Below are 14,591 nucleotides of genomic sequence, written 5' to 3'. Positions count from 1 at the left end.
CAAAAAAAGGCAGGTCTGGGGTTCACATTTGACAACTACACAGTGCTTCCATGCAGCAAGGGGGCAAGCCGGTTGCACTGTGAAGACAAAACCCCAGCTGCTCTGCACCAAGTCTCTGTACACCCAGGGTACTTAGCAAATACACTGCCTACAGCAATCTTGTCAACATCTGTCTGTGTTCCTAAGTATCCTGCTCTCCTCTCGCTCCCTTCCTTAATCCCGCCCTGAGAGAAGAGATGCATTCCAGATCGCTGTCCCCAGCTCCTCACCCCTCCCTCCAGTCTCCAGGCATTTCCTGTTTGAAAATCATCACTGCCTCTGGGATGATGGGAAATCAGCACTGGGCAGTAATGACCCTCCTCAGAGACTGTTTTTAAGGAATTTGGAGCCAGTGTTGAGTGGGTGAGCAAAATCATGGCTTCATGCTTTCCAAAGACCTTCAGCAGGTTTCCCACGATGGCCAGGAAGTGGAGGCAGATGAAATGAGAGTTTGAAATGATAGCCTCGGGGCTTCCCTGGTGGTCCTGGGGTTAAGACTCTGCACTTCTAGTGCAGGGGTTGCGAGTTCGATCCCTGGCCGGGGAACTGAGACCCTCCATGACGCACGGTGCAGCCAAAAAATATTTATTTATAAAATTCATAAATAAATTGAAATGATAGCCTCTGCCTCTTAATTACTTGAGTCCTATCCTTTTAGGTGACTGGAGGCTCAGTCCCCTGGCTGACGTTAGTAGAGCCTCAAGTCAGTAGCCTGTCTCAACATACAGAGATGACATTACAGATAGTGATGGCATGGGTGACAGCAGTGGGGATCAGAGCCCAAATGAGGTCCCAGAATAATCATCAAATCAAAGGTGATATGGACTTAGTAGGGGGCAGAAGTGAGGAAGAGCTGCCTAGTAGGCGGCCTGCCCTGCAGCCGGGAGAGCCCTCCCACTACATTAAGGAACTGGTCCCATGGACAGTGCTCGAGCATCCAACCATAAAGTGGTCCAGGCCAGCCCTGACGCTAAGACATCAAAAGATATTTAATGACTTTTGTATTTACCAGAATTTTCTAAGGAAAAAGACTGCAGGTAGGGGACCCAACATTCTGATAATAAGCTTGGGGTATGAGAGGAGGGAGACATGGTGCAGTCAGAGTGGATAACGGCCAAATTACCTTGTAAAAGACTCTAAATCAAATTAACTGCAAGGGTACAAGAGCTTCCCTTTTATGAATGGGGTGTGCAAGGTGGAGACAAAAGTGAGGACAGGCTACTTACCGCCACCCTTCTTTTGTCCTTCCCGTGCTTCTCCGTATGTCACCCATCCTCTCATTGGCTAGAAGGGGCTCACAATTGCTTGCCTTCCCAGAGTGACCACAGGTCTGTCTTTAACCCCGATGATGGGGTATTTGCAGAGTCCAGTCTTAGAATATTGTTATGTAAATCTTTGTGCCTCTTAAATTTCAGGGCCCTGAAAGGAATCCCCCGTTACCCCTTCTTTGCTGCCCTTTGTTGGGAATCCGTCAGCCTGACCGTCACATCCTCCCTCCATGGGTACCACCTGGGGCCAGTGACAGTTAATGGGATTGCCAACAGTTTGAGTGTGGTCCATACCTGACTTATCTCTGTAGCACTATCTTAACTTCTGTTCTGGACCATTCTTTGTTAAATGTGCAGCTGTTTGGGCGGGTGGGTGAATGATTTGATGCAGGAATGACCAGATGAAGAAATGAGTGAATAAATTTGCAGGATAGCTCCCTGGGGTAAAAGATGAAACTTCTACCCGTGGAACGTTTTCTTCTCTATACAAAACTACAGCAGAGGGGCTTCCCTGGTGGCACAGTGGTTGAGAGTCCGCCTGCCGATGCAGGGGACACGGGTTCGTGTCCCGGTCCGGGAAGATCCCACATGCCGCAGAGCGGCTGGGCCCGTGAGCCATGGCCGCTGAGCCTGCGCGTCCAGAGCCTGCGCTCCGCAACGGGAGAGGCCACAGCAGTGAGAGGCCCGCCTACCGCAAAAAAAAAAAAAAAAAAAAATTGAGACACAATTGAGTGTGGAACTCTCTGCCTGGGTCATGCTCTAACTAACTGAGCTATTCTGCCCAGAAAGACACCTGCCTTGCTTGGGCCCATTACTATGGTAACTATGGCCACACCACCAGGTACCTCTTGAGAGCAGGACTCTTGGAAAGCAGGTGGCTGGAGATTTCTACTGACTTGTTCTGTTTTTTTCTTTTCAGATTATCAAGGAGCTCCCTCCACCCCCTGCTGAGGAAAGTGAGGTGAGTGACTAGGTGGACAGGATGGTGGAGTGGGGCAGAGAGCTGACTGGGCAGCCCGAGACTCAGGCCTCTGCAAAGCAGAGCTAAGTCAAGCCCAGACTCCCACTGAGTGCAAAGCAGCAAAGAGGGAGGTAGGTCTCTGGCTCTTTCCTAACCAAGGATGAACAGGAACTGAAGTGAACTGGCAGCCCGAGGCAGAATAGTTTTTGGAAGGTTTTCTCCTTGCAAGAAAAATTTGAAATGCAAACATAAGTAGTTTTATACGTACAATTATTTGGAGCCCCAAGGTACTGATTTTTCCTGTAATACAGACACCTGATGGATCTCTTCTCCCTGCAGAGACTTATGCTTTATATGTGTAGATCAGAGTGAATTTGCCACATCGTCCAAACAATCAGCGGTTCTAGAAACAGATGGTGCTGAAGTTTGCCAGGCAGTAAAGAAAATACAGTGGAGGGGGATATGCTAGTATGCCAGCCTTGCATAGGACATTAGACCCTCATCATTTAAAGGAAGAAAAATGACTTAAATGCCACCGTAAGTTGTCCAACAAGCAGGTCTGGTGCATGTGTGGCCTGGAGGCGTTAAAGGCTAATGGTGAGAAGGAGAATCCCTGGGCAGCAGTGCCTGCCCAGTGCTTTTCCTGATCCTCCGATTACTCCTGGGTTAGCTGGCCTCCCTCAATGCAACAGTAACCAATTTAGAAGCCAGAGTCCAGGTCTGCAAACTTAGTGGGATCAGAAGATATACTGGTGAGGTTTCAAGTTCATTGTCCTTAATCCGTAAGGTCTGTTGTTGCAAAGCGAGCAACACCCCCTCACCACTCGTCTTCCCAATGCCTTTGTCAAGTTGCCTACATACAGAAAAAAAATAATAATAATAAGGATTACATTTAAAATTCCATGTGGCTCTTATATCCTGAATTCTAAGCTTGTAAGCTAAGGGATTTAATAACTGCAATCAATTAGAGCGCATCTTGTTGGAATGCTAACTTTCTGCCCAGAAATCAGAGGAGGAAATTACATTTCTGTGCACAGAGGAGGGAGGGAAAAAAACTCTCCTGACATCCACAAAAGCCTTTTCTTAATCCTTCAAGAGAAAGCACCGTGGCTAGTTCCCCGGGTTCCAGCTTGGCTGTGGTTCTGTTGTGTGCAGCTGTGTCTTATACTCCCAGAGAAAAATAGGGCGAGAAGCTCTCGCTGAGGTTGCTCTGTTTGCCCTGAGGTGAAGAATGTTCCCTTCACTCATTATGTTCAATTAGCGGAGTTATTGCCCTTTTCTGTTGCTGGCTCTGCATTTGCCTTTGGAAGGTGATGTGATGTGGCAGCCACCGTGGCCAAAATACGCCAGGAGACTTAGGTCCAAGACTGTGGGGTGTGGTTGACCCCAGGCCCCAGCATCTAGCCTAGGACTCCACACACAAAACAAGCTCAATAAGTATTTGTAGAATGAAGTCTGATAGCCAACGATACAATTTTGGAGGAAAAAAAAAAGCCCAAGCCAGAAAACCACCAAGAAAGAATAGCTAAAAGCAAGAGAAAAGAGGTAGTTGAATTTTTCCAGTTTCATCCACTATTCTTATGGAAGTCACACTTTCACCTCAAGAAGGCAGACCTGATTTCTGAAACAGAAGGACAACCTGGGGACACTGGAGACCTACAAGGTTCTGTTAGACCTACAGGAGCTTCCGGGCTGGCCGGGGCGGGCTGCAGGCTGTGCTGATTACCTGGGCATGCGTGCTGGCCCTGATTGGTCCTTGGCCCTGTGAATTAAGCAGGCTTAATCTCCTTCCTAATGTGTTTTGGCAGAAAAAAATAAAAAATAAAGAAATCCCACAGAAACGATGACATAACTCAGCCCATAAAAGTATTTTATACAAGGCCCTAAAAATCATAGCCTGAATCTAGACAACCTTCTCCACTGCACCTCCCTGTGTGTTCAAATCCCACCAGCCTTTCCAGCACAGCTCCTAGGCTGTAATTCCTTCCACCAGAGCTAATGTCTACCTTCTGCACATTCCCAGGGTATTTATTTATTAAACTTTTCCTTCTGCATCAAAGTTTAAGAGCATTAGCTATACTTGAAGGTCAGGATCTATATCTAATTAATCTTTGACATATTCCCCAAAGAGCTTAATACAGTATCTAACATTCAATCATTAGCCAAATGAGGTTAAATCATCTCTGCCATGTATATGAACAAGCATCAATTATCCAAACTTTCATCAGCTCTGTAAGCATCATATCCTAAGGGAGGTAAATCTACTAAAAAATGAATAAACTTAGACAATGGACACAACTTTATAATGAGCTCTCAGTGGTCTCCTCTTTATTAGGGAATATCAAAATGCGTAATATGAAAAGGCATGACTTCTTGAGATTTCGTGCAACCAACAGTAATGTTTCTGTATATAAAGACAGGACAAGGAAAAATTACTTGAAATTTCAAGCTCTCCCCAAAAACAAGGAAGCTCAATTTTCACAACCAAGAAGGGCATTTCCTGGGTTAAGGGTCTTCTCTAATTGGCAACAGAGTGAGGATTCCTCACTAAGTCTCTAGTTATTCCAAACAATTGGCAGTTTATGGGAGAATCAATAATGCAGTACTTCATCTGCTGATTTAGTTCTAAATGTCCTCACCTTCCATGGATTTTCTGACCGTTTGAGAGAGAGAGGGATGTGTACTGAAGGAAATGACACTGGGTGGGCATCCAATTAACAATAAGTACTGGGGCTTCTCTGGTGGCGCAGTGGTTGAGAGTCCGCCTGCCGAGGCAGGGGACACGGGTTCGTGTCCCGGTCCGGGAAGATCCCACATGCTGCGAAGCAGCTGGGCCCGTGAGCCATGGCCGCTGAGCCTGCGCGTCCGGAGCCTGTGCTCCGCAACGGGAGAGGCCACAGCAGTGAGAGGCCCATGTACCACAAAAATAAATAAATAAATAAATAATAAATTAAAAAATGAAATAGATAAAATGTAAAACACCATATAGGTACACATAGTAAGGATAAGTATTTAAAAAATAAAATGAAATAAATAAAGTGGAACATTGCTTTAAAAAATATACACACAATTCTTTATTGAAGAACACAAGACAGTCACTGTGTTAATCACTGTGTGTGTGTGAACAGATATGATGGTACCAAAACATATAGTTAAGTCAGTTGGAATTTTCTGGTATTTACAAACAGAAGTGTTGATGAATTTTTCAGATTCGCCAATTCACTCCTAGGAATTCATCTCCAAGGCTGACTGACAGTGAAGGTGACCTCTCTGGCTTATCCCCAAAGACTTCAGATGAGACAGTACAGCCAGATCTACTTGAGGTCTGCCCTCCCCGCCAGAGCCTCTTGGGCCTGGGAGTTTCTGTAGCCTTAATCCTTTGTTTCATGTCGTCACCCTCACAAAACTTACCCCTCTGTAAATGTAAACGATCTTGTTGACAGCTGCATTCTCTCTGTTTTTCTCAAACTAGAACACTGTGCAGTGGGGCACAACTACAGTTGCTTGAGTGAGTGAAGGAAGGAACGGACAAATACATTGTTTGGGGCTACATAGGGTTTGTCCTAAGGGTTTAAGATGTGTTACAGTTCAGTGACCTTTTTAATGAATTCCAAGTCTGATTTAAAACTGTTTCCTTGGGCTCCATTCCGTTTCAGTTATGTTCTCCTTTCCATAGGTAGTTCCCACTGGTACCCATAGTGAATTGGAGATTGAGAGCCTACTTGGGTCAAACTAGCCATCTGTCTCTCCTGCCAAATGGATGTCAGAGAAGCAGGAATGTTAAAGAACTTGTAGACTGAGTCTCAGAGGGCCACCACATCACAGCTCCAGGGGGCGCTATTCACATCATGGCCTATAAGGAGGAGTGAGGCAACCCCAGGATCAGTGATCTCACCCCTTCTCCTTGCTGGTTTGCTTAATAACTAACTAACTGTTAAATATCTGTTGAGTGAGTGAAGGTCAATACAAGGAACCATGGCACATACAAGAAGGGAGCATTGAATCCTCTGGGGAATCAGGGAGTTCTTCACAGAATAGGTTAAATTCGAGCAATAGCTTAAAAGGCAGGCAGAAGAAGTGGGAGAAGTTTGTCCCGAGCACATGGAGCTGTGAATGTTGAAGCATGGGGCTATACAAAAGCCTGGCATGATTAGAAAGATGGAAAGTTTCAGTGTGTGACAGCAGCACAGGACTAATCCAGTTACGGGCCAACCAAACGTGTGCATCAGACTTCATATTTTATAGCTTTTTTCCTCCTAGAGCAGGTCTGCCTGAGGACGAGCAGGTCAGAATGGGCCTCACTGCCTGGATCACGTGCTGCCACTTGTGTTACCCAAACATCAGACAACTGGATGTCTGGGGCCACCACATCCTTTAAAATTTAAACACAACTTCCCCTGATGGGAAACCAGCATCCCTCCCTAATCTCTGAGGTTTCTCCAGGCACCACTGACTCCATTTCTGGCTTCTTCTGTGTTATCTCCTCTCAGAAGGAGACAGATACCATCTGACAAACCAGATCCCTCCATCCCCCAAAGGCACCACGGGCACAAAGCCGTCTGCATAGGGAGCGTTACTGAAGGTTTAAAAGTATGAGTGGGTTACAGCACAGTGCAGCCAATTAACAACTTCCGACAGACTGTTAAAAAGCCCCTTCATTCCACTCTTGGACGGTTCTGGCCGTCTCGGGGGGTGGGGGTGGGGGCAGGGCAGGGGCTGGTAGTTTTCTGGAGCTCAGTTCCACTCTTCTGCTGACCGCCCACAAACCCCTGATTCCTACGGCTTTGCTAACACAAAGCAATTCAGCTCATCCAGTCTGTCCTCCATTTATCATACTGGTGGTTTTTCCCCTCCCTGCGACATCCTTAAAGGGCAGTTTGAGGGGGACTTCCCCCAAAGCCCTTATACTTGATTAGAGGTAGAAATTCACCTCAGGTGCTGCCAATTCTGTTAGTGGAATTGCTGGGGACTATGATTTTACTCCATCAATTTTTGGCCAAATGAAAAAAACACATCAAAGATTCCCTTCTCTTCTGAAGATTGCAAAACCCTCCCGTCTCTAGAATGTGTAAACAGAGCCATGGTAACTGCAGGGAAATTCTGACTCCCCCTTTGGTCAAACCCTGGGCCTCTGTGTTGTCTTTTGCTGTTGTTGTTTGAGTTTGGCAGGCAAGCTCGGGTCAGGGGATTAAAGGCAGGCTTGGTGTATCAGGAACGCGTGGAGCGGTTTGCAGTCTCGGCATTTCCCGTGTGGGACGTGGGCCCTGCACATGCGCAGAAGGCCGGCCCACCCTGGGTACCCAGGCACCGCGGAGAAGTAGAGCCCCGGGGCGGGAAGAGATGAGCGGGAGGGCGCTCCGTGTGCAAATATAGGGGGAATCCCGGACGAGGCATCAGCAAGCCAGATCGGAACTTCTCTTCGTTTTTCTGGATCTGACTATCCTCTTCTGTGCAATGAAATGGCTCAGTTAGATGGTCTGTAATGTTTGTGCTCCTGTCATTTAAGAAATTAGGAGACTCATAAGACCTTTTCAGCCCCCTAATGAATAAGAGCAGCTGTATCCTTGGAGTTTCTTACATTCTTGGTGGTATGTTCCGTTTAGGGTGACTTAATTTCAGTTAAGTCCTTTGAACAAGGCACTAGACCAGGCATGCCCAGGCTTTTTGAAGCCATGTTTCATGTATGACACACAGACATACTCTGGTGGTAAAGTATAACCATATAAAGTTCCTGGTTGACGTCATCATCAGAAGCTTTCTGAAATTATATCATAAGGTAAAGTACTGTGAGCTATAGTATTTCCCTGCTTGGGTCTTTTTTTTTTTTTTTTTTTTGCTTTTGCTTGTTTTTATTTATTACTTTGCCATGTTTTATAGTCAGAAGTGTTCAAAATTAGCAGCTACAAGGGTTGAGAAGTAGAAAACTAGCATTTATTTGAAAGCATCAAATGGTTGGAAAAGCAAAACAAAGAAGGGCAAAACCTTGAATTTTGTCAACACTGAGAAACAATCAAACAAGAGTGTATAGCTGCCTGGGCTCAAATCCATCTCCACCGCATTCCAGCTGGTGACTCAGTCACTTAACCTCTCTATTCCTTCTCTGTAAAATGGGTGTAATAGCACCAACTACCTCAGTGGCTATTTGTGAGCTAACTGGTTTATTTCATTTTATTTTTCATCTCTGGAAACCACATTTTATTAGAAATACGAAAACGGGATAAAACCTTTGAGACAATTTCTTGTCTGTTGGGCCTCTTCTTCCCAGGTCCCTTAATTATCAGATCTCTATTGTAAGGGATCCAAATACATCTTAAGAGCTTTGTCTTACCCATTAAATTTATCTGACAACATGTAGGTTTGAAAGATTAAAGATGAGCTAACTGGTTTAATAGTGATACACGTCAAGTGCCCAGAAGAGTGACCGGCACATACACGGTCAAGGGTACATAAATCCAGCTGTGGTTATCGTGAATTCAATACTTGCAAATATTGAGCACCTACTGTACACCAGGCTCTGTGCAAGATTTAAAATATAAGGGTCAACAGAATCCACTGTGCCTTCAGGGCACACAGTCCCACGTCCAAGAAGGACATATACGTTGAAGAGAGAGAGAGACACAGAGAGGGACCGACCCATTCTGCTCACCTGCCAGAATGTTGCAGGTCCTCTGGTCAGCGGTGATCACTATGTATTCATACTGTTTTTGAATTTTTAAAAAGAAGCCTGCCTATTGCAAGCACAGCAGGTCACCCTGGGAGTCTTAATGTGTTATGTGTTACTGTTTTGCTTTGTCACCTCTGGCTCTGATCTCTCTTCTGCCGACCCGTGCTTTATACCCTGCCCCATGCATGGGATGCCCCTTTCCATACAGTGACGGCCTCACATGGGACTCTACTGCCTCCACAGATGCCTCCAACACAAGTCTGTAGGAGGGCCGCTTGTTCTGAGCTCATCCTGCTGCTTTGCTGACCCCTTTTTTAGCTTCCTTTCCCTACCCAGGAGGGAAATTACACACCACCTTATAGCCCATCCAGGACCGTAGATGGTGAGTTTTTCTCCCCACAACAGGAATAATCACTGTGCCAAGATGAGGAAGAGTTTTGCTGATTATCCTTCCCTTTTCCATCCATAAACTTAAAAGCTCCTTCATTTTGAAAAATATAATCAGTGCTAGCTTCCTGTCTCTGAGCTAAGTTGCAGGCACTGAGTTTACTGCTTTATTTGAATCATCTCATTTAGTTTATTTGTAAATTCAGCAGATGATTCTTGGGCATCTACCACATACTAGATGCTGTTCTAAAAGCTGAGAAGAGAATAGTAAATACGACAAATAACCAGAAGTTTCCTTGGAACTTACATCCCGGTGTGCAGAGACAGACAATAAATAAATAGCAAGCCATGGTAAGAGCTAAAAATAAAAATAAAACAGATTGATGGGACGAAGAGAGTGGGACTACTTGAGAAGGATGTCCAGGGAAGGCCTCTCTGTGGAGTGATAAGAAGGATGCAACCATGAAAAGATCAGGGGAAAAGCCATTCCTGGACAAGGGACTGTGCACAGTCCCCGAGACAGGGATGCACGCAGAATGTTTGAGGGCCAGAGAGAAGGGGAGCGTGGTAAGAAGGCTGGAGAGGTGAGCAAAGGCCAGAGCTCGCAGGGCAGAGTCGGGGTTTGGAATTTATTCTGCTGCTTTGTGGAGCATGGATCGTAGGTAAGAGGGCAGCAGGAAGGTCAGTTAGGAGACTACCTCAGTATCTAGGAGAAAGCTTATGGGGCCTTGAGACCAAGGTGGTGGAGGTGGTGATGGGGGTACAGTTGGAGAAGTCACACATTTGGAATCTTTTAGAAGTAGGGTCAACAGAGCTCGCTGGGAAATTGAGATGGGGTGGGAGAGGGGCAGTGGGGGAGAGAGAATTCAAGAGTGACTCCTAGGCAGGGGGGAAGACTGTGGGAGGAGCAGGTCTGAAGTGGGGAAATCAGGACTTCTTTTTGATTCGGTATTGCTTTGTTTTGTTTTAACCTCTTTAGTGGAGTATAATTGCTTTACAATGGTGTGTTAGTTTCTGCTGTATAACATAGTGAATCAACTGTACGTATACATATATCCCCATATCTCCTCCCTCTTGCGTCTCCCTCCCACCCTCCCTATCCCACCCCTCCAGGTGGTCACAAAGCACCGAGCTGATCTCCCTGTGCTATGCGGCTGCTTCCCACTAGCTATCTATTTTACGTTTGGTAGTGTATATATGTCCATGCCTCTCTCTCGCTTTGTCACAGCTTACCCTTCCCCCTCCCCATATCCTCAAGTCCATTCTCTAGTAGGTCTGTGTCTTTATCCCTATCTTACCCCTAGGTTCTCCATGACATTTTTTTTTCTTAAATTCCATATATATGTGTTAGCATACGGGATTTGTCTTTCTCTTTCTGACTTACTTCACTCTGTATGACAGACTCTAGGTCTATCCACCTCTTTACAAATAGCTCAATTTCGTTTCTTTTTATGGCTGAGTAATATTCCCTTGTATATATGTGCCACAACCTAAGTGTTCATCATCAGATGAATGGATAAAGAAGATGTGGCACATATATACAATGTTTCACGTTTAGTAGTGTGTATATGTCAGTGCTACTCTCTCACTTTGTCCCAGCTTCCCCTCCCCACTCCCCGTGTCCTGAAGTCCATTGTCTATGTCTGGGATGCGGTATGGTTGAGATGTTGATTAGTCCCCCAGGAGGAGATGTCCGTGTCAACGGAGTTCAGAGTAGTCAGGGATGAAGATGTAAATTGACAGGTCATTAACATGTAGATGGGATTAGATGAGATACCCTATCAAGGAGTAGAGATGCAGAAGAGAACAGGTCCCAAGAATACACCACAGTCTAACCACGTCGTGCTGCTCTTTATTCCCACTTTACAGGTAAGAAAAATAAGCTTAGGTAGGTTAAGTGATTTCCCAGGGCCCCAGGAAGCGGGAGCACTGGGATTTAACCCAGGCAGTCTACCCCAATCCGCTTTGCGACAGTGGACACATACATACAGCAATGGTGCTTTGCTTCCTTCATGTGTCACAATCTCTCTGCAGGAAGAAGATGACGATGGTCTGCCTAAGAAAAAGTGGCCTACGGTAGATGCCTCTTATTATGGTGGGCGAGGAGTTGGAGGCATTAAAAGGATGGAGGTAAGAGGACAGCTTCATGTACTCATATCTATGTGCTGACTACTCAGGGACGGAAAACCAAAGCAAATTGGTGAAAACTCACACCTGAGGTCTAATGAGGATGTGGACTGGGAGGCATCAGATGGAGAGATGGCGGGTACAGCCTTTTACCTGTGCACTCCTGTATCTTGCCCACTGTGAGTCAGAGCGATTCGCGCATTGGCTCAACCCCACCCGCAGTGGTTTCTTCTCTCACTGGAATAAAATCCAAAGTTCTCGCCTGGGCCCACAATGCCTTTGCACGTACTGTCCCCACAGCCTGGACAGTTCCTCCCCCAAATATCCATGCCCCTCGCTGCCTTTCTCTGCTCCTTTAGCCCTCCCCCTTTCCCTTTTTCCATACCACCGCTCTTCCCTACCCTCAAAACCCAAAGGAAATGAGGACTGGGTAGCACATCATACAGTTATTTGTGATTCTCGTTCTCCAGAGCCGTCAGATTTTATTTTGTCCTTTTGGTTTTTTTGTATGTTACTTATTTTAGGTTCGTTGGGGAGAAAAGGGCTCCACAGAAGAAGGTGCTAAGTTGGAGAAGGCAAAGAATGCAAGAGTCAAGATGCCAGAGCAGGAGTACGAATTCCCAGAACCCCGAAATCTCAACAACAACATGCGCAGGCCCTCGTCCCCCCGGAAGTGGTATTCTCCGATCAAGGTGTGCCTCTTTCTACTCAAAAACCCATCCTCAAAAACCCATCCTCACTCCTCCTAAAACACTTACATAGGAAGAATCAGAATCTTTTGGTATGATAAAATATCAAACCAAAATCCAGCTTATCACAAAGAAACAAATTTCTAAAATCATGGACTTGAAAGTATAAGTGTGTACTTTCTCAACTTCCACAATATCAAGGTGAGAGCTGGGCTTTTTTAATGGAAGTAGAGTTGATTTACAATGTTTTATTAGTTTTCAGGTGTTTTCAGTGATTCAGTTTCATGTATATATATATATACTCTTTTTCAGATTCTTTTCCATTATAGGTTGTTACAAAATGTTGAGTGTAGTTCCCTGTGCTATACAGTAGGTCCTTGTTGGTTATCTATTTTATATATAGTAGTTTGTATCTGTTAATCTAAAACTCCTAATTTATCCCTCCCTGCCTCCTTTCCCTTTTGGTAACCATAAGTTTGTTTTCTATGTCTGTGAGTCTGTTTCTGTTTTATAAATAAGCTCATTTGTATAATTTTTTTAGATTCAACATATAAGTGATAGCATATGGCATTTGTCTTTCTCTGTCTGACTTACTTCACTTAGTATGATAATCTCTAAGTCCATCCATGTTGCTGCAAATGCTATTATTTCATTCTTTTTTACAGCTGAGTAATATTCCATTGTATATATATATACCACATCTTCTTTATCCATTCATCTGTTGATGGACATTTAGGTTGCTTCCATATCTTGGCTATTGTAAATAGTGCTGCTATGAACATTGGGGTGCATGTTATGTTTTTGTCTTTTCTGGATATACGCCCAGGAATGGGAGCTGGGCTTTTTTAAATCACCGTGGCAAAGTGGTGGAATGAGAGTGGGCTAGGAGAAAGTGACTTGGGCAGTAACCCCAGAGGATCATTATAAATTACAGTAACATCTGGTAACTTCACTGGTAGGAAATTCCACAGTCTAACAACAATGGCAGGATTCTCCTTAATGCCTAATCTCTGTTCCTCTTGCCATAACATAAGCCCATCTCCCTTTATTCAAGCCAGGTGCTGGTGTATCAGGACACGCTAGTGGACTGTGTTGGCCATAGATCTGATACTCACTCTTCCTGGCTGTGAGCAAAATGCCTTATTTCTCCAGCATCCCTCTTCCCCCCGCCCCGCCCCTCACAGCTCCAGAGCTCAACTAAAACCCTCTTTGACTTATTGGAAAATTTAAGTCATAGGAGGCAGTTAATACTTCCTAAAGTCCTCTTTTCTCTTCCTCTTGGGTGCAGGTATCTTTGAATTCATGTGATTCATCCAACACCCTTGCTCTGTGGTCTTGCCCATAAGCATCTACACTAAGCCAGTTATCAGAGAGTACTAGGAAATCGTAGCTAAAAAGACTGACATAATCTGTCCCCATTCCCTCGTTTCCTGCCATGGAAAACTGAGATGGTAGAGTCCTTGCTCTGCCCAGGTCTGGAACCCAAGGCTGCATCTCAGGTCTACGGCCTCTAGTTCTGTGCTGCAGACAGAACTATGCCAAGTCCAAGGACTCAGCGAAAGATTCACTATAAGAACCAGCTCTCATCACCACCCCATACACACACACACACACACACACACACACACACACACACACACACACACAGCTTTACCCTTCTTCCAGTGACAACAAAAATAACACTCATCATTCGCTGAGATATTTGCTAATTTTAGAGCAGACTTTCTGCCATGAAATCAAAAGAAATAACCATTTTAAACAGTGGAGGGAAACTTTCTTAGTAGTTGTCTCTGCTCCGCAGACCTACCTCACGCTCAGACTAATCGCGGTGCATTTCCATTTCGGTTTGACGTGTTTAACGTGGTGAGATTCTTTAGATAAGCCACCCCTCCCCCCAGGGCAATGGGTTGAACTCTGGAAAAATGTAGGCAAAATGTGGCTTGCTTGACTAACAGCTGTTTGCTTCTAATTATTTTCTAATGTGGAACATGCAGTGGCGTGCATACATGTGCAGACAGGAAGGAGACAAGTAGAATCTCAGAGACAAGACGAAAGGGGATTTTCTATTGTGTTGTTTTCAGGAATCTGTACCTCGTGACTAATACAACATATTTGGTAAGAGCCGGGTTTTCATCTCTGTAATCTTGGACGTTGAGAGAACATTCATTCTATTTGAAGAATTCAATTTCTGCTTGAGAGCATGTTATTCATCTGTTAACTAGTGGTTTAGGACTGAGTTTTACGAAATAAATGAGGATATGGACAACTCAATTTAGAAATCTCAGAACACTCCCAACACACACTTGGAATTAGATCCAGTTCAATTGAGTATTTGTTGTGCACCTACTCTGTGCCAGGTACTGCTGGCTATTGAGCATATAGAGGGTCTCAAACTTGGCTGAGAATCAGAATCACCTGGAAGAGCTTTAAAAATACAAATTCCCAGGCCTGACGTC

At 45.0% G+C, this 14,591-nt stretch overlaps 1 protein-coding gene across 1 annotated transcript in view; it reads left to right on the top strand.

Annotated features, from left to right (window-relative positions):
• ANTXR1 (ANTXR cell adhesion molecule 1) overlaps window positions 1-14,591 on the top strand; it is a 242,800-nt gene that overhangs the window by 163,460 nt on the left and 64,749 nt on the right. Inside the window, exons 14-16 of the mRNA XM_060026455.1 lie at window positions 2,227-2,268; window positions 11,354-11,449; window positions 11,971-12,138. Coding sequence (XP_059882438.1) covers window positions 2,227-2,268; window positions 11,354-11,449; window positions 11,971-12,138 — 306 coding nt within the window. The remainder of the gene's footprint in view (window positions 1-2,226; window positions 2,269-11,353; window positions 11,450-11,970; window positions 12,139-14,591) is intronic.

Source organism: Delphinus delphis, chromosome 12, assembly GCF_949987515.2.
Source record: "Delphinus delphis chromosome 12, mDelDel1.2, whole genome shotgun sequence".
Lineage (NCBI taxonomy): Eukaryota > Metazoa > Chordata > Mammalia > Artiodactyla > Delphinidae > Delphinus > Delphinus delphis.
This window is presented reverse-complemented; position numbering and strand designations above follow the sequence as displayed.